This window comes from Schistocerca cancellata, chromosome 4 (assembly GCF_023864275.1).
Source record: "Schistocerca cancellata isolate TAMUIC-IGC-003103 chromosome 4, iqSchCanc2.1, whole genome shotgun sequence".
NCBI lineage: Eukaryota > Metazoa > Arthropoda > Insecta > Orthoptera > Acrididae > Schistocerca > Schistocerca cancellata.
In genome coordinates, this window is record NC_064629.1 from 94,372,926 (window position 1) to 94,394,406 (window position 21,481).

The 21,481-nt window shown below is 41.1% G+C and overlaps 1 protein-coding gene across 1 annotated transcript in view; it reads left to right on the forward strand.

Moving 5' to 3' along the window:
* The first annotated feature begins 21,139 nt into the window (after positions 1–21,139).
* The window catches only part of LOC126184911 (protein C12orf4 homolog), a 141,096-nt gene continuing 140,754 nt past the window's right edge, over positions 21,140–21,481 (forward strand). Inside the window, exon 1 of the mRNA XM_049927573.1 lies at positions 21,140–21,451. Coding sequence (XP_049783530.1) covers positions 21,241–21,451 — 211 coding nt within the window. The 5' untranslated portion in view covers positions 21,140–21,240. The remainder of the gene's footprint in view (positions 21,452–21,481) is intronic.

The window sequence follows — 21,481 nt, forward strand, 5'->3', positions numbered from 1 at the left end:
ATGAGTGTTAATGAATGATAATCAATAATAATAAAAAGACAAGTACGGTCTTTGCATGCATTATCCTGTTGGAATTCAAACTTCCTGCCATTTTTTCTTCTGGTGGCTTAGGTTAGTGGACGTAGCACAACTGGACTATTTTCCCCCCAAAATTCAAACTTCCCGCCATTTTTTCTTGAGGTTAGGTTAGTGGACGTAGCACAATTGGACTATTCTCCCGCCAAAATCCGCCATCTTGGATGACGTCATGCGCTGTTGCCAAGTCTACAAACCGCCATCTTCGATGACGTCATCGCCGCCATCTTGAATAAATTTGGTAACAATGCAGCGTGGCCTGGCACGAACCTTGTCCCTCTACTGATGGGATTGCAACGATGAACTAGCACATTCCCCATTCTGATAATACAGCTTCACTTAAAGCGCCTTTTCAGGTAACGTCAACATGCTGCGACTGCTGGCGCATCTGATTCTCCTTCTTACTACAACTCCTTTTATACACGATTGTCATGCGCAGTCACTGATGTTTTGCTGTCCAGCGCCATCTGTCGGACATTTTGTGAACTTTTTTTTTGTTCTAATAAATCCCCACGTCATTCCAAGCATGTGTGTCAGTTTTTACCTCTATATCTACATTATTCCGTGGTTTATTAAGTTTTCAAATTTATGCTGACTTTTTGATCACCCGGTATATTATGAAATATCTGTCACAGAGACAGGAGAATGGGTGAGTTTAAGTTTAAAGTCCTTAAGCAATGTAAAATTTTACAGGTGCGAATATTTTTATGGGCGTTTATTGCTCTGGTCTGTAACAGGGTGAACTGCCACCGGTATCTCACATCACAACTTCACTTTCTCCTTTCGACACTGGCCTAATTGAAGTGAGGAGTTGACATTCAATCTAGTGTGAACACACAAGCATTTGATAGTGACGTCTTCTGTTCAATTCCAACGATATCCAGTGCGGAGGAGGAAGAGGAGGAGGAGGAGGAGGAGGAGGAGGATTGTTGGATGTTAGGTCCGCCAGTTATGCAAAACGGTGTTTTGCATAACTGGCGGACCTTACATCCAACAATTTTAAGTGCAAACACGGTAAACACAAGGAGCTGCAAATCCAAAAGGAGGAGGAGGAGTTTAGTGCTTAACGTCCCATCGACAACGAGGTCATCAGAGACAGAGCACAAGCTCACATTACGAAAGAATGGAAGAAGAAAGTGTCCGTGCCCTTTTGAAGGAACCATCTTGGCATTTGCCTTAGGCGGTATAGGGAAATCACGACAAACTTAAATCAAGAGACTGGATGCCAGTTTGAAATGTCATCCTCCTGAATGCGAATCCAATGTGCCAACCTCTGCTCCACTCCACTCGGTACATCCAGTGTGAATCGACCTTAAGTCTGCTCTTCCATCTGATTCGTATACATATTTAACTCACATAGTTTAAAAGTTGGAGCTTTTGCCCGAGGCAGGATTCGAACTTGCGACCGTAGCAGTCGCGCGGTTCCGATGACCTCAGATGTTAACTCCCATAGTGCTCAGAGCCATTTTAACCATTTTACTATTACAAGCAAACATTAAAGAACTTTTAATGTCCTTCGCTGGCAACGTCACAAGCCTCAGCCTAAGTCAATAACCAGCAGACTGCCAGCTGGAGGAAAACACAGGACGCGGGAACACGGAAGCGATTGTGACACACGAGACCGGCCGAGTTCCCAAGTCCGCAAACGGAGCACAATGACATCGTGGCAACAGTTACAGTAATACGGTGACAGAGCAGACAGTCACAACAAAGCTCAGTTACAACGCAGCAATAAATATTCAGCCACTGATACCGCGCGGGTAGCAGCACAGTCTAGGGTGTCTTGTCACGATTCGCGCGGCTCCCCTTGTCGGAGGTTCGAGTCCTCTCTCGGGCATGAGCGTAAGTTAGTTTAAGTTAGATTATGTAGTGGTTAAGTTTAGGGACCGATGACCTCAGCAGTTTGGTCCCATAAGATCTTACCACAAATTTACACAAAATTGCCACTGATGCAGCAGAAAAGAGCGTCTGAAAGACGAACTTACGAAAGTCTGAAGCCATTCGGAGAGCTGACCATATACGAAAACTGTTAATCAATGATCTCAGTTGCACCTGTTCTGTAATTCAGGTGAGGCTATTTCAGTCGACCCCCTGCACGCCTAATGGTCTACGATCTTCAATGGAGTCACGAATCTCGCTGGACGGACTGTACCACTGCACACTGCAGTGAGAACTTCCGGTTCATCACTGGTGGGGTACAGAGATCGCCATCAACCTGCTGGCCTACTGGAAGCTTCAATAGTAGGGCCAAGAAGCTGTTCGCAATGTGCCGCGCTGGCTACGAGGCTTGGGGGCGTCGACCGGGCGTGACGTCACGTCTGTCACATAATCTGTCCTGTACGCAGCGGTACAGCCGTGCAGACGCCTACTCACTGCTTCTGACGGGGTCTGCGCACCGCCAGCTCAACTGAAATGCTGAGGGCCCGGGGAAGACAGTCCTATATTTCTGAATAACAGATGTGGGAACATGCGAAGCAGTACTGACCCTTCTTATCATAGAAGAAAGGTTAAGAAAAGGCAAACCTACATTTACAGCTTTTGTAGATTTGGTGAAAGCTGTTCACACTTTCAACTGGAAAACACTGTTTGAAATTATGCAGATAGCAATGGTAAAATACAGGAAGCGAAAAGTTGTATGTAGCTTGTACGGAAACCAGATGACAGTTGTAGGAGTCGATGGGCATGAAAGGGAACCAGTGGCTGAGAAAGAAGTGAAGCAGGGTTGTAGCCTAGCCCCGATGTTATCGGTCTATACATTGAGCAAACAGTAAAACAAACCAAAGAAAAATTTGGAGAAGGGATTAAAGTTCAGGGAGAAAAAATAAAAACTTTCAGGTTTGCGATGACATTGTAGTTCTGTGAGGCTCAGAAAAGGACTTGGAAGAACAGTTGAATGGAATGGACAGGGTCTTGAAAGGATGATGTAGGCTGAACCTCCTACAGTCTGGAACCGCGCGACCGCTACGGTCGCAGGTTCGAATCCTGCCTCGGGCATGGATGTGTGTGATGTCCTTAGGTTAGTTAGGTTTAAGTAGTTCTAAGTTCTAGGGGACTGATGACCTCAGAAGTTGAGTCCCATAGTGCTCAGAGCCATTTGAACCATTTCTAGGATGAACCTCAACAAAAGCAAAACAAGGACAATGTAGTGCATTAGAACAAAATCAGGCGGTGTTGAAGAAATTAGATTAGGAAATGAGACACTAAAAGTTGTAGATAAGTTTTGCTATTTGGGCAGTAAAATAACTAATGATGGCTGAAGTAGAGAGGGTGAAGAAAAGTGTTTTGAAGGAGAGAATTTTGTTAATATCGAATATAGATTTGAGTGCTAGGAAGTCTTTTCTGGAGGTATTTGTTTCGAGTGTAGCCTTGTATGTAAGTGAAACGTGGGCGATAAACACTTCAGATAAGAAGAGAATTGCCGGCCGCGGTGGTCTAGCGGTTCAGGCGCTCAGTCCGGAACCGCGCGACTGCTACGGTCGCAGGTTCGAATCCTGCCTCGGGCATGGATGTGTGTGATGTCCTTAGGTTAGTTAGGCTTAAGTAGTTCTAAGTTCTAGGGGACTGATGACCACAGATGTTAAGTCCCATAGTGCTCAGAGCCATTTGAACCATTTTTTTTTAAGAAGAGAATTGAAGCTTTTAAACTGCGAAGTTACAGAAGAATGCTGAAGATTAGATAGGTAGATAATGTAACTGATGAGAAGGTACTGAACAGAGTTGAGGAAAAAGAAATTCGTTACACAACTTGACTAAAAGAAGGGATCGGGTGATAGAACATATTCTGAGACATCAAGGTATCACCGATTTAGTATTGTAGGGAAGTTTGGGGAGTAAAAACTATTCAGGAAAACAAACTGCCTATTGGCTTCTGTCTCGGGTTCTTCGGCCGACGTTCATCTAGATGAACGTCGGCCGAAGAACCCGAGACAGAAGCCAATAGGCAGTTTGTCAAAAAGTGGCCACGAAAGCCTTAACAATTTTGTATTCAGGAAAACACAGGAAACAGATTCAAAAGGAAGTAGGCTGCAGTAGTTATTAAGAGATGAAGAGGCTTACACAGGATAGAGTAGCATGGAAAGCTGCATCAAACCAGTCTTCGGACTGAAGACTACAACCCCCAATATATCACTGGGAATAATGTTTTCTTAGCGCTTTCGAGTGTAAACATATCCTCCTCACTGCATCCTTGCTCAGCACGATTCTGACGGCTGTAGGGGTCTTGAACCGATCTCCTGTATCTTGTGTCAGCAAGCGGCTGCCAGTGGCAGAGACATCTATGCCTGATGCCACACCCACACGTCTACAGCAGCAGCAGCCGACATCGTCTGTAAGGTCAACGGCTACGGACTTCAGTTCACAATGGTGCGGTGCCGTGAGTGACTAATATTTTTTGGCCTTCATCTTGTGTCTTTGGTAGTGACCATGTTGAGCTGTAAGGACCTAAGCTGCATGTTAAAAGTGTCGTTTGTTAGGCCGCGAGAACCTGCGGATTTGTCTTTGTTCCGTCGGAACACAAGGGAGGTTTATCTGCAGCCAGTGAGATGTTCAGTTTGCAGTTTGTCCCGGCATGATTTTTCATGTGTTAAAGCTGTGTCAGCTACGTGCAGTATGTGTAGGAGGTTTGGTCAAGAAGCGCAGTATTGCGCAGAGGCCCATTGGACCATGGTACGGCGCAAATATTAAGCGCAGTTTGTTCTTATTGTGTATTAGGCGTATAGTTTCTGTATTTTTCTTGTATAACAGCAGATGGAGGTTACACGAATGCCACACATGTGGTAGCGACTTTGAATAAAACAGGGAAGCCTAGGGGCAAACAGCAGCGTTGCTGTAGATTACAGCTCTACATAAGCAGGACAACGAGGCATAGCATAGGAGGGTAGAAAAATGGGAAGCCGCTCATGGGCAAGTACCTTCTGAGCCAGTGGAGGCCAAAATTGTATTAGGTGTACCTGTCCCTTCCCTCGATCCTGCAGTGGCTAACCTTATAGCGCCATTTTCGAAAAAAGCGACCGAGGATGTATGTGTTTTTATTGCTGATGCGAAGTTGGTTGGTTGGTTGTTTGGGGAAGGAGACCAGACAGCGTGGTCATCGGTCTCATCGGATTAAGGAAGGATGGGGAAGGAAGTCGGCCGTGCCCTTTCAGAGGAACCATCCTGGCATTTGCCTGGAGTGATTTAGGGAAATCACTGATGGGAAGTATGTAGCCGAGTTAGGAAAATAGTCGGAGGCACTGGCCTTGAAAATGGATAAACTGAGGTTAGAAGGCGACGAAGAAACTTACGTTATGTACCACCATATTCTTAGTAAGATCTCGACGTTTGAAGAACTGGCTACTAATCTCGTCCAGCGCTATCGTAAGCGAAACAGTGCAAGGCTGACCAGAGGGAAACTCAGTGGACTGTCGCAGAAACACGGCGAATCGGTAGAGTGTTTTTCTGAGAGAACTAAAAAACTGGATGTACAAACGTACTAGTTGACGCACAATGAGAAGTTTAATAGATTGATCCTCCGTGAGGCAGAGAATAGGACTTTGGATGTGTTCGAAATATACATCTGCATACTGTACATACTCCACAAGGCACTGCACACGCCGACAGGAGTGGCCGAGCGGTTCTAGGCGCTACGGTCGTAGGTTCGAATCCTGCCTCGGGCATGGATGCGAGTGATGTCCTTAGGTTAGTTGGGTTTAAGAAGTTCTAGGGGACAGATGACCTCAGAAGTTAAGTCCCATAGTGCTCAGAGTCATTTGAACCATTTGAACCACTGCACGCTGCGTGACGGAGGTTACGCTGTACCACTACTAGTCATTTCATTTCCTGTTCCACTCGCAAATAGAACGAGGAAAAAACATCGATGTATATGCCCCCGTATGAGCCTTAATTTCTCGTATTTTATCTTCGTACTCCTTACGCGAAATGCATTTTGGTGGCAGTAGAATCGTTCTGCAGTCTGCTTCAGATACCGGTTCTCTAAACTTTCTCAATACTGTTTCTCGAAAGAACGTCGCCTCTCCTCCAGGGATTCCCATTTGAGTTCCCGAACGACCTCCGTAATACTTGCGAGTTGTCTGAACCTACCGTACCAGTAACAAATCTGTAAACCCGCCTCTTAACTGTTTCAACGTTTTCCTTTAATCTGACCTGGTGCGGATCCCAAACACTTGAACACTACTCAGGAATTGGTCGCACTAAAGTCATATATGCGGTCTTTTTTACAGATAAACCACACGTTCCCAAAATTCTCCACATAAACTGAAGCAACCATTCGCCTACCACAATCCTCGCATGCTCGTTCCATTTCATGTCGCTTTGCAACTTTACCCCCAGATATTTAAACGACATGACTGTGTCAAACAGAACACTACTAATGCTCTATTCGAACGTTATGGGTTTGTTCCTCCAAATCATCTGCATTAACTTACATTTTTCTACATTTAGAGCTAGCTGCTATTCATCACACCAACTAGAAATCTTGTCCAAGTCATCCAGCAACCGCCTACAGTTAATCAACGACTACACCTTCCCATAAACCAGAGCATCAGCAGCAAACAACCACGGATTGTTGCCCACTCTACCTACCAGATCACTTGTGTATAGAGAAAATAATAGCGGTCCAGTCGCAATTCTGTGGGATACTCCTAACGATACCCTTGTCTCTGATGAACAGTCACCATCGAGGCCAAAGTACCGAGCTCCATTTCTTAAGAAGTCACTCACGTATCTATGGATCTATTCCATATGCTCGTACCTTCTTTAACAGCCTGCAATGGGGCATCGTGTCAAACGCTCTCCAAAAATCTAGAAATATGGAATCTGCCTGTTGCCCTTCATCCACAGTTCGCAGTAGCCACGTGAGAAAAGGGCACGCTGAGTTTTGTACGAGCGATGCTTTCTAAAACCGTGTTGATTTGTGGACAGAAGCTTTGAAGCTTTTCGGTCTCAAAGACATTTAATATATTCGGACTCAGAATATGTTCAAGAATTGTACAGCAAACCCAATTAAGGGAACTGACCTGTAATTTTGCGCGTCCGTTCTTTCAGCCTTCTTCCATGAAGGTGACACATGTAATAGAGCTCCCTGGCGTAAAGAAACAACTGAAAGAGTTGAAAACAAATAAGTGGCCAGGTCCGGTGCTTGAGACTTTGCGCTGGGCGAGAGGTTCACGATAACTACAAGCTAAGTAAGGGGCCAATGCCATAAAATATTGGGATTCCATTCGAACCAGGAGACTTGTTTGTTTTCAACCCTTTCAGTTGTTTCTCTGTGCCAGGAAGACCTATTACTATGACGTCCATTTGGGAGTCTGAGCGATGGTCAAACGACGGTATATTTTTACGAATCTCCTGCATGAACGACTTCTTAAATGTGAAATTTAAAACTTCAGCTTTCCTTTTGCTATCTTCTACTGCTATACCAAAGGGTTCAACGAGTGGCTGGATGGAAGCCTTAGATCCGCTTTGCGATTTTATACAACATCGGAATTTTCTCGGGTTCTTGGTCCGATATTTTGCTAAGTTACGACGGTGGTATAAATTGTAGGCTTCGCAAGTAGATCTTTTTAGAGATGCGCGAATCTCTACTGCTATTGTAAGGTATGTGAGCTACACTACTGGCCATTAAAATTGCTGCACCAAGAAGAAATGCAGATGATAAACGGGTATTCATTGGACACATATATATTACTAGAACTGACATCTGATTACATTTTCACGCAATGTGGGTGCATAGATCCTGAGAAATCAGTACCCAGAACAACCACCTCTGGCCGTAATAACGGCCTTGATACGCCTGGGCATTGAGTCAAACAGAGCTTGGATGGCGTGTACAGGTACAGCTGCACATACAACTTCAACACGATACCACAGTTCATCAAGAGTAGTGACTGGCGTATTGTGACGAGCCAGTTGCTCGGCCACCATTGACCAGACGTTTTCAATTGGTGAGAGATCTGGAGAATGCGCTGGCCATGGCAGCAGTCAAACATTTTCTGTATCCACAAAGGCCCGTACAGGACCTGCAACATGAGGTCGTGCATTATCCTGCTGAAATGTATGGTTTTGAAGGGATCGAATGAAGGGTAGAGCCACGGGTCGTAACACATCTGAAATGTAACGTCCACTATTCAATGTACCGTCAACGCGAACAAGAGGTGACCGAGACGTGTAACCAATAGCATCCCATACCATCACGCCGGGTGATACGCCAGTATGGCGATGACGAATACACGCTTCCAATGTGCGTTCACCGCGATGTCGCCAGACACGGATGCGACCATCATGATGCGACCATCATGATGCGACCACCATGATGCTGTAAACAGAAACTGGATTCATCCGAAAAAATGACGTTTTGCTATTCGTGCACCCAGGTTCGTCTTTGAGTACACCATCGCAGGCGCTCCTGTCTGTGATGCAGCGTCAAGGGTAACCGCAGCCATGGTCTCCGAGCTGATAGTCCATGCTGCTGCATACGTCGTCAAACTGTTCGTGCAGATGGTTGTTGTCTTGCAAACGTCCCCATCTGTTGACTCAGGGATCGGGACGTGGCTGTACGATCCGTTATAGCCATGCGGATAAGATGCTTGTCATCTCGACTGCTAGTGATACGAGGCCGTTGGGATCCAGCACGGCGTTCGGTATTACCCTCCTGAAACCACCGATTCCATAGTCTGCTAACAGTCATTGGATCTCGACCAACGCGAGCAGCAATGTCGCGATACGATAAACCGCAATCGCGATAGGCTACAATCTGACCTTTATCAAAGTCGGAAACGTGATGGTACGCATTTCTCCTCCTTACACGAGGCATCACAACAACGTTTCACCAGGCAACGCCGGTCAACTGCTGTTTGTGTATGAGAAATCGATTGGAAACTTTCCTCATGTCAGCACGTTGTAGGTGTCGCCACCGGCGCCAACCTTGTGTGAATGCTTTGAAAAGCTAATCATTTGCATATCGCAGCATCTTCTTCCTGTCGGTTAAATTTCGCGTCTGTAACACGTCATCTTCATGGTGTAGCAGTTTTAATGGCCTGTAGTGTATGTTTCTGCTGACATGTCAAGGAGGGTCAGACTAGAGAACCCAAGTGATTTACCCAGCGCCATTAGCGTTGCCACACGAATGGAGGAAATTGACATTGCTACATGGAGGCAGAGTGACTGCGGTGTTTTCTCCTCTGATCTAAAGTGTTACAGGTGTGGGCACAAGGGCCACGTTGGGGAGCAGTGTCCATCAGCTAGGATATTATGAATGTGGGGAGATGAGTCACAAGACGTGTGATTGCCGGAAGAAAACCCAGGACAAGCAACGTCCAAATATTCAGTCGTTGAGTGGGAATGGGGGCCTCATTCATCATATGGCTGCATGTGTTGGGTGTCAGTCTGGATCTCTTGGGCAGAAAGAGATTGTGGTCTCCATGGTATAGGTTGCATCGAGTGGTTGATAATGACATGAGGTGATTGAGAACTACAGTGCTCAGTTTTAGCCTGGGAACTAAGCATTTACTGTGTGTTGGGGAATCGCATTGTGTGATCCTGGTACTCGACTTATTTTGTTAAAAATCACGCAAAAATTGACCTCGCGCAGTGTACACCTGAACTGACATTGTTTCCTCAGCTGCAAGTAATATGATGTCACAAGATTCATCAGTCATGAAAGTGTTATCAGACAAACAGTAGCCACAAGCACTGAAGTCTAATATGCATGGCACAATACCGCGAGGTACAGGAAAGTTCATCTCAGTTAGTATAGGTATGAACCTACCCAATGGTTCATTATATGTTGTAGAGCCATTTGTAACTAGCAACAATTTGTATAAGTCACACTGTCACTAAAGTATAGCATACATCAGTGATGTGGATGGAGATTTTATGGTTCCAATCAGTCTCGATAATTTTGACATGGACGAAATAAGTCTGCCAGAGGGTCTTTTGATTGCAATTTGCACATTTTAGAGGAAGACGACACGGGTAGGTTAAGTGAGGACCGCTGATGCAATAAAACTGTCGTTAAGTGAAAATGGAGGTGTTTCATACATTGGACGACATTTCACATGAAAAGTAAAACATTTACAAGGGACTGATAGGAAAGTGATGAAAATTTTGTTACTGCAGTTCACGGATCTGTTTAATCTAATTGGTCTGTTAACATCAGTCACACAGCGCAGAATACTGCAGGGATTAACGCTCCACTGTGTAGAAACCATAAATAATTCCAAATTGTATGCAACCAATAACGGAAGAATTTATCGACCAACAGCTAGCAGATGGTATTATTGAATACAGTGAAAGCACATGGGGAACAGCAGAAGCCACCAGAAAAATTTTGCTATGACTACCGATACCTTAATGCACGAACCATCACTGATGCATATACCATACTGAACATAACAAAGACTCTGGACAACTAGCGCTGAAGGCAGCGCTGCAAGATCGGCTGAAGACGGCTTTCACCATACTGTGGGGCCATTTTCAATACCGTTAAGTGCCATTCAGACTCAAGAATACACCCATCACTTTTCAAAGATAATTAGATGTGGTATGTAGAGGACCTAATGCAAGACAATTTATGGTTTATCTTGATGACATCATAGCGTTTTCAAAGGGCATGGGGTGCTATGTACAATAGCAAGAGGAAGTGTTCAAAAAACTAAGGACAGCATGACTATTGCTAAGCATTGGCACATGTCATTTTGCACCAACAGAGGTAATTATCTTGGGCACATGATCAGTCAGGAAGGTGTGAGAACAGAGCAATGATTATTATCAGCAGTTTGGAACTTCTCGTCACCACAGACAGCTAAATAATTGCAAACTTTTTTGAGTCTCTGTAATTATAATCATAATTTTGTGACGAACTTTGCTGAAAGTGCTGAATCTTTGAAACATTTATTACATAAAGGAGCAAAACTTGAATGGTCTACCTAGTATTAAACAGTGGTTGATACTTTGAAACAAGTGTTGACATCAGGTTTAGTTTTGATACTTCTAAGCTTTGAAAAAGAATTCATTCTCTCTTGTGAAGTGAGCAATATAACGGTTGGTTGTGTCCTTATTAAGAATGTAAATAATAGAGAACATCCTGTACCATACCTGTTCCAACAGCTGAAAAAAGCAGAGAGAAATTGTTCCATAACTGAGAAGAAAATATTGGCAGTTTTGTATGCTATTTCTTACATCTCCTGTTATTCGTGTGGCTTAAGAGTTCAAACCAGTGACAGGTTATGCTTCATTAAATTGATTATGAGGATTAAAGGACTCTTTCAGCAGATTGACAAAGTGAGCCCTATGAATGAGTGAATTTGATTACAAAGTGGTGCACAAGCTGGGGAAGAAGCATGCAAACGTTGACTGAGTACGAAGGTTGCAGTTCTGCAAGCATTGCATAGAAGCATTGCTGAGTGATAAAAGGCCCAGTCAGATATTTAAGTCGTAACCACAGTTTGTTATGCACAACAGCTTTCCCAGGAGAAAATTCTGAAAGAAGCTCAAAACCATCTGTTGGCAGCTAATAGTCAGCAGAAATCAACTGATAGGTGGATTGCTGAGAAATTTCGGTGGAGGAACAGGAAACGAGATGTCAAACAATTTGTCAGGAACTATGTGCAATGGGCTGATCTCAGCCAGTGACTGATTCCTTTATAAAGGTTACTGGAAGCGTCTCGAAACAGATGCATATTGGCCGTGATAGGGCATTTCTCACAATATATCATGATGACTGCAATCCCTGGCCGACAAGTGAGTAATGCTGTTCAAGCAATGGTGAACAATTGGTGGCTCACATTTGGTGTTCTGGATACTATAAGCACAGATCAGGGCACTAATTTTGTGTCAGATCTGATGAAGCAGTTATGTCATATATTTCATCTTACTTTGTTCTTTCCAAAGTATCTTAAAATTTCACTTGACTGTTGAAAAGGATCTTTTTGATAACATGGGCACACAATGAAAAAACGTTTTTAATGAAAGTGATTTATTCTTGTGGTCTTTAGTATGCTGAATTAGTAACAACTAATCTATTAATTGTAAACAATTAATATTCACTGTTTAAAAATGCCTTTAGTAACAATCTTAATAATACATATTTTTATTGTTTTTTGTTAAATTTGTGGTGAGTCTGTGACTAGGAAACACACGCAGGAACATGAAGCCCAATTCACACTAGAACGTCATCTCATATCAACCTCAGACTTGCACTGCATGTCACATCTTGTTGATTCAATTAAACCAGTACCAACCTGTGAGCAGAAGTTTATGAGTTAGCATCTGTGATACAAAAGAGCAGAATATCAGACAATGATAAAGTTTGTTAATAGCCCAAGCAAATTTCATAACTGATATTCACGACCAATTTTGTACGATAAGTTGCTGAGATCGACATTTATTTGCTAGCGAAAATATATACATACAACCACATCACATAATATTTATAGGGGAATATATAGAGCCTGTTTACCTTATCCATTACTTATTTTCCCACGTAGCGTCATATAAAGCTCTACCTTTCTCCTTCAAAAAAGAAGACGTTTTCTCTTACTAAGAGATTATGTGATGAAAACTGATTCATCAGTTTATGTTCTTATTTATACACAGTGTATGCGTTAACTCTATTCTGTTACTGCAAAACCCAAATCATTTTTCATATTCTGGCCTCGCTTACAGCTGTGGCATAGGAGAAATAGGCTAACTTCTACTGTTTGCTGACTACCATACAGTTCCTCTCACCAACATTACCATCAGAACTTTGTTTCCGAGAAACCTTGACATGACACAACATTTATGGCCTATGTGAATGCCTCCATTTGTAATGCATTGTGGAATGTTTTGAATGACATGATGTGACAGCAATGTCGATTGCCCTTTAGGAATTTCAAAAAGAACATTTACTTCTCCTACTTTTGTAATAAACTTGTGTCAGAATATAGGAAAAATGCGAAAACCAAGTACGTTGAATTGATATTCCAATGATATTAGCAGTGTTTATAATATCTCTGAGAAAAGTTTCCTCATTATCAGACGCGAAATTAACCAGTGTCACCTAAGAACAAAGTGGTGTTGAATTAACGATTGTTGGTGTTCGAAAACGGATGGTCAACCCCAACTTTAAATCAAAAGTACTTTGCGTGAGAGACTTAACAATATTGTGAAAGCCAGCCGTGTGGCCGAGCGGTTCTAGGCGCTTCAGTCTGGAACCACGCGACCGCTACCGTCGCTGGTTCGAATCCTGCCTCGGGCATGGATGTGTGTGATGTCCTTAGGTTAGTTAGGTTTAAGTAGTTCTAAGTTCTAGGGGACTGATGACCTCAGATGTTAAGTCCCATAGTGCTCAGAGGCATTTGAGCCAATATTATGAAAGGGATAGTTGCTACTCGCCACATAGCGGAGATGCTGAGTCGCAAATAGGCACAACCAAAAAAAGTCTGTCAGTAAGTGCGCTTTCGCTCAACAAGGCCTTCGCCGAAAACAGGTAACATACTGTTTGGCCACGATAACTTGAAGATTGTGCTAGCGCTGCAGCCAGGCGACTAGCGCGAGTTTTGGTGTTGTAAAGATAAGTCATTTTAGATTATAATAACATTTAGTTTAGTACTGGTTAGTGTGTATTAGTGTGCTTTTTAAGCTTAGCATTAAAGGTTTCACTTTTCTTTGCGTAATATAGCAGAAAACGCGAAAAGATCGTACAGTCGGGCTATAGTCGTATTTTCTGTTTACATCTTGCCGCAGTAAATCTATAGAATTTCGCTTAATTGTTCTTTGCTCTCTCCAGCAATTTAACTGTAGCGTACCTCTTCATTATTTAACTCACATTTCCGGAAAGTAGTGTAAAGTTTTAGTTGTTATCTCAGAAACTTTGCACTGTTGTTTTTGTTTTCATACAATTGCGTATAGGCCAAATTTATGAAATCATATTTTTGTGTTAATCTGTAATTTAACTGCCTTAATTCTTAATAAACTATTACGTTTACCATGAGTGAAAAGTGCTTGACTTGCCGTGTAATTGATAGATCAGGGCTTTGGCGAGTTTTTTCCATGTGTGTGACTATAGTGGCGTGGGAGTAGGGGAAGTAAATGAGACTCATTAGTGGTTCTGTAGGATATGTAGTAGAGATAGGAAGATACTAAAACAGGAGGGGAAAACTGATGCCTTTCAGGCTGAGTTAGAAAAGGCTAGGTGAGATCTTGACAGGTTAAGGAGGGAGAAGGGTAAAGAGAGGTGGGAAGTGGCAACAGGCAACAGGAGGAACAGGCCTAGAGCTTTGACAGCTTCATGGTGAATGTGGAAAATAGATTTGACCTGTTGATTCAGTTAGAAGCTGGTGAGCCTCAAGCAATTGCAGATGTACAGAGGGCACAACAAACTTTCAGCAGCAAATTGAAAAGTAGAAATGTAGGGGAAATCAGTAAAGAGAAAGAAAGTGATGTTGTCTTCCCATGGAAGAGGTGTTGGCCAACTTTTGCAGGATGAACTAGGATCAGAATACCAGGTCACCAATTTTTTTAAACCTAGTGCTGGTCTGGAACAGGTGACAGAGGATTTAGGATCACTTTGCAAAGATTTCACTATAGAAGACACTGTGGTTATAGTGGATGGGCCAGGTATTGACAGAGATCCTGGGTAAAGTATAGAGTGTGACCTGGCAAAGATTGCATCAGCATCAAAGCATACTGGTGTTAAGTTAGTATCTGTTCTTGGGAGCCATGACCGATCTCATTTGAACTCTTCTGTCAGGAGAGCTAATTTGGAGTTGGAATGTCTGCTTATGTCTGGTGCAGGGTCACACATTGGTGTGGTTACAGTTGATTCTCTCAGTAGCTGGGATTATACTAGACATGGCCTTTATCTCACCTGGAGTGGGAAGGGTAAACTGGCTGGGGCAATAGCAAGAAAGTTAAATGGGGGAGGCACTGTCATGACTGATAAAATACCAGTGGCTATAGGGTTAAGAAAAGACCCTGTTTTAGGGTAGGGAGAACAGAAAGAAACCAAGTTTTAAGATAGGTTAGGATTGTAAAAAACCTTCAGTTTGAGAAAGAAACCAAAAAACATAATTCTAGCTTGTTACATCAGCATAAACAGCTGTTGGTTAAGAATTTTCAACAATCAGCAGAAATTTCAAATCTACCCAATTTTAACTCAGTAAACATGAAATGTCAGCTATTTTTATTACATCAAAATACTCGAGGACTGAGAAACAAAATCAATGACTTAGTTATCTTCATAGATGAACTGGAGTCCTCAAACCCAGCTAACATAATCTGCCTCTCTGAACATCATGTGACCACTGGTATAGAACTTTTAAGTGTTACAGGATGTAGGTTAGCATCTCACTTTTGTAGAGCAGAAATGGAGAGAGGAGGAGTTGCCACATTCATCAGGAACTGTCATAAATTTAAGAACATAGACATTCATAAATTTTGCTAGAACAGCATATGGAAGCATGTGCAACAGAAGTATAATTTCATAAAAACTCTGTAAGTGTGTATCGAGCACCTGCAGGTAATTTCCATCTGTTCATAAACCACCTTGAAGCTGTACTGGCCAATTTAACAACCAAAAACAAAGAAATAGTGGTTGTTGGTGACTTAAATGTAGATTTCCTTAAAGACTCCCAATAAGAACTTATTTGAGTTAGTAACACTATCATTCAACTTAATTCCCACTGTAAAGTTCACAACAAGGGTAGCCAATTGCTGACAAACAGTCATTGATAATATCTTTGTAGAAAAGTCCAATGAACAAAATTATATTACAAAACTCAGACCATGACAGGCAGTTCCTTCTGTTAAATGTTAATACTGAATAGGATATAAAATCTGTTAAATCTGAACTCAAGGGGATAATCAATAAGCCAAAAATTGATTATTTTAGGACACTCCTCAGAGACTTTCACTGGACTGATGTTTATGCACTAATGGCATAAATGAAAAATATAACACTTTTGCTAATAAAGTGATTATCTTATTTGAATACTGTTTTACCCCAAAACTAACCAAGGTTAGAGCAAAGTCTGCTTAGAAGCCATGAATTTTTCAAGGAATAGAGGTATCTTGGAAAACAAAAAGAAAACTGTATCTGTAAATCTGAAACAGTTCTGATGTTGATGCAATAGCACATTACAAGAACTACTGCAAAATGTGAAAGACTGTAACATGGACATCAAAGTAAACATTATTACAAGGAAAAGATAGTCATATCAGATAATAAAAGAAAGACAGTGAAGGAGGAGACTGGTAGAACCAGACATGAAGAGGGGCAAATAGCATTAAGAGTAAATGATAGATTGGTGACAGGTGTGTATAGCATTGCAGAACTTTTTAGCAAACATTTCAAAACTATTACTGAAAAGATGACATTGTCAGATCCTGTAGATGCTGCCATGTGATACCTCAGACCAGACATTTCAAGTAACTTCCATATTATGTATTTGACCCTCATAACCCAAGCATAAATAATGTGCATCATAAAATCTTTAAATTCAAAAACATCTAGTGGGTATCAAGAAATATCAACAAAATTAATTACAGAATGTGATTCTGAGTTAAGTAACATATTAAGCTATCTGTGTAACCAGTCGTTTACCAGTGGAATATTTCCTGAATGGTTGAAATATGCTGAAGTTAAGCCACTGTTTAAGGAGGGCGAGAAAGAAATACGTCAAATTTCAGCTAATTTCACATTTGCCAGCATTCTCAAAAATTTTAGAAAAGGTAATGTACAATTGTCCTTATAACCATCTTATCACAAATAACATACTGTCAAAGTCGCAGTTCGGATTTAAAAAGTGTTCTGATATTGAGAAGACTATCTACACTTACAGTGAAAATGCACTTAATTCATTAGACAAAAAATTGCAGGCAACTGGTATATTTTGTGATCTGTCAAAGGCATTTGGCTGAGTAAATCACAATATCCTTTTAAGTAAATTAGAATATTATGGTGTAACAGGAAATGCAGCAAAATGCTTCAAATCTTATATCTCTGGCTGGGAACAAAGGGTGTTATTAGGAAAGAGACATGTATTAAGCTATCAGGCAACATCCAACTGGGAACTTGTGGGGTCCCACAAGGTTCCATCTTAGGACCCTTACTTTTTCTTGTATATATCAATGACCTTTCAACACTAACATTACCAGATGCCAAGTTTGTTTTTGTTTGCCAATGATACAGACATTGGAATAAATAGCAAATCAAGTGTAGTCTTAGAAAGATTGGCTAATAAAATATTTGTGGACATTAATCACTGGTTCCTAGCCAATTCTTTGTCACTAAACTACATGCAGTTCTGAACACCCCGTCCTACGAGTATATGCCTAAGATTTGGGGACAAGCAGATAGAAGAAGTGGACAGTGTTAAATTATTGGGATTACAGCTTGATAATAAATTCAACTGGGAGAAACATATCACAGAACTCCAGAAGCATCTAAACAAATCTCTATTTGCTATGAGAATTCTGTCAGATATAGGGGATATGAAAATGAAAAATCTGGCATACTATGCTTACTTTTTGGGGTAATTCAGCAAGCCAAATTAAACTTTTCCAGGCACAATACCGTGCAATAAGAGTGTGGTGTGAACTCAAGAACATCCTGCAGAGGCCTGTTTAGGAAACTAGGGATATTAACTACTGCTTCCCAATATATTAATTCCTTAATTAAATTTGTCATTAAAAATGTATCACTTTTTCAAACCAACAGCTTAGTTCATATACTCAGTACTAGAAATAAGAATAATATTCACAAGGATTTAAAGTCACTCTTGTACAAATTGGTGTGCATTAGTCAGGAACACACATTTTCAATAATTTACCAGCATCCATAAAGCTTAACAACCAATGAAATTCAGTTTAAGAGAAGCCTAAAGGATTTATTGGTGGCCAACTCCTTCTCCGTTGATGAATTTCTGAGAAGAACCAACTGAATTATATATATATATATATATATAGTGTACAATCTAACTTGTTCACCATTCCAGTGAAGTAATGTGTTCATTGTATATAAGTATTGCAATAGTTCTATTATATGTTTGTTACCTTATAAATAAAAAACTTTTTTTTAATTTTAAATTCAGTGCATTAATGCGATCTTAGTAAATGAGTGTTGTAAAAGGATTCTGTCAGATAGTATTCATTAAAAAGAATAGATGAATGTTCCACTTGGGACCTATGAAAGGTACAATAGCTTATTTGTTTTAGTTGTAGATATCTGTCATATTGTTTTTCTGACATGTTCTACATCCTGGAGGATCTCAGCACTATGGATCAGTTGGAATGAAAGTAAATCTAATCTAGTATTGCCAGAAGCGAAGAAAATTGGCACCACTTGAAATATATTCATTTGTCTCAAAGCACTGCCAACATTAAGCTGCCCCTAGACGTGAAGTATTACGAGATGCTTGTGTTTACTAGCAAGTAACTTCTGTAAGCACTTGTTGAGGTGTTTGCATTAGAGCAAAATCTTACTGACGTTTAGTTGTTGAAGTCTTCACTGAGGAACATTCTACAAGTACTTGTTACAGAAGTGCAGTTATTCTTAAAAATCAAAGCAGTCTTCACGGTTATTGCATTATTACCAATGAATATAAATTGTGACAAAACGTAAAAATAAAAAACATAGAAAAAATATTAGAGGATTGCATATAGATGATGCCAAGAAACACTATTCAGTCAACTAAAATCAGAGCATTTCACTTAGATTATAAACTATGAGAATGCCATATGTAAATTTCGAACATTTCTTGTCTATTGTATTATCCAATACTCGATAACAGGAAACAAAAATGCGGCATGGTATCTCATCAACAGGCTGTCTTTTAATTACTCTTCGATTTTTGCAAACAGTATTTATTACTTTTATCATAAATGTAATGCATTTATGTTTACAGTAACATAAAAAATTCAGCTTGCATTTGAAGACGTGTATAATTCCGTTCTGCTTTCCCTTCTGGTGAAAAAATTAATTGGTAAACTCATTTCGCACTTCCTTGACTGGTGGTGCCAATTATATTTTTTTAAGGGTTCCAGTGATACACTTGTTTCGGCCCATCTGTCATTTGTTTCGGCCCATCTGTCTTTGTGCCATTCTCATTTTCGACACTGACATTTTCACATCGGTACTGAACACACACAACTATTGTAAGTTTGAGAAAAACTTTAACAAAAGGCCAAATTCCACAAGTACTTATGGCAAGATGAAAGAAACCAGAACGAACTTTCATCTTACAGCGGCGTGTGAAACTTCCTAACATATAAAACTGCGTGCCAGACCGGGAGTCGAACTTGGGAACATGGCCTGGCACACAGTTTTAGAGTCTCAGGAAGTTTAATGCAAGAAACTGTTTTCACTAACTTGCGAATTTCTTGAAATTGACGAAACTGCCAGATGTCGATGGGGGAAGGGGGGAGGGTTGTTTGCAGATATGGTGGTTCCTATATTCCACTTAATTCTGTGATCGTATGGATAATGCGCCATACCACAGCAGGATGTTCGACAGAATGCCTAACAAATATGATTTGAGGATTACGATGTTAGAGAGTGGTTGCGAGACAGGCAAATACTGCAACGACTCAATGAGGAAGACTGAACTGTCTGAAATAGAAAACAAACCAGCCGTGAAAGTGTACGTTGTGGATAAAGTCGGTGAGAGCAGAGGCCATAAAATAGTCCGTTTACCGCCATACAACTGCGATCTATGTCCGACAGAAATGGCATGGGCTAAAATAAACCACAATTTCAGGGAGAACAGTGTCACTGGCGTCGTGTCGAAGGAAAGATTGCAGAATCTTGTTAGTGCTGCTTTCTTTCAGTTACTGCACAGGAGAGGCAAAGTTACTGCAGGTAAGTGCAGCAACCGGAGCAAGAGTATGAGACACCAGGTGGAGTAATGGAAATGGTCATCGATTAAGTTATTATCAATATCACGCCCTCAAGCCGTGATGCACGCCCTCAAACTGACGATAAATCAACACAAATGACAGTGATCTTTAGTGAACATAATTTTGACAGTTCTTATAGGCACAGTTAATAACACTTCATAAATATTACTGCTGTGCTGTGTGTAGTAAATAAATGAGCAAACAAATTCGAAAAATCAGTTTTTGAATTTCGACTCATAGCGTCGTAAGTTGTACAATCCTCTACTGTCATTTTTCATTGTTTACGATAGATAAATAATATGTAAGTTGCACATAAGACTCTCGAGCGTGAATATGTCAACAAATTAGGTGATTTCTGATCCGACGGAAGTGTCACTTAAACAGGCAGTATTTCCGCGGGTACCGCCTCCGATTTCGTGTTAAGCACAAAATGCGGGCAGTGGTTCCAGCACTGCCGCATGCAGTCGACTCTGCCTTCCCTTAACCGCTCCTCACCCGCCGCGAACCAATATTTGGGTGCACGGCTGTTCCCGACAGCCACCACGCCAATCGTCGACTTATCGTAGACAAATAGTACACACACACAAATTCCATTCTAGATTTTCCATTCTTTGAGTGACAGACATGCATTTCTATCGTTCAGTGAGGTTGACTTAATTAAGTTCGTAGATAGTTAAAAGGACCCACATCATCTTTATGTTGTAGTCAATAGGCTGTTTGATGAGCCTCAAGATTCACTTATTGCCGAAAACTTCAAGGCATCAAAGTCATATAAAGATTATATCAGTATCAGAGACGCTGAAAATCCAATGTTTCGGGAAACTATCACTGCACTTCATCAAGACGTACAGCAGGCACTTCGTTGGAGAAAAAGCTGCATTAGATGCATTCAGAAAGAGAGAAAATGAAAATAAGTCAATGGACATATAATTGATGTTAAGTAAATAGTTATTTTCGAGTTTATATTTCATAAAACCTTTGCTCAGATCGAATCTTACTTTTCATTGTCATAAACATATGCATGTTTTGTTAATTTTTTAGTTTATAACAAAGCCAAATTGTCACAATACTGTATGCGATAGAATAAAATGACGTTAGGCAATAACCAACGCACACATTCTGTTGCGAGACGCTTTTGTGTAGCCAAGTATACTACAACCTTTGCTTCGTGTCATTAACCTCAGATCTATCATCGATGTTTGGAGGGTGTGTGTTTGAGGTTAAAGTGTTGACAGTATAGAAGGTTGCAGACAGAAGAATTTAATACATAAGCCAAAACTGCCCTGAGCACTGATGTCTAGCGTATTCGATATTAATGCTACAAGTGACAGACTTGTACCTGCCAGTACAATGGAAACAAAATTTGTTTTCACATATCCTTCCTGGACGATTAAGTTCGATTACAAGCTTGAAGTGCCAATTTATGTCCCATTTTCGGGGACTGCTGAAGAACTCGGCGAACGATTAATGGCATTCTTCAACTTGCCAAGTAATGCTGAGGAAGGTACACAAAATTTACCACAGTCTAATTTTT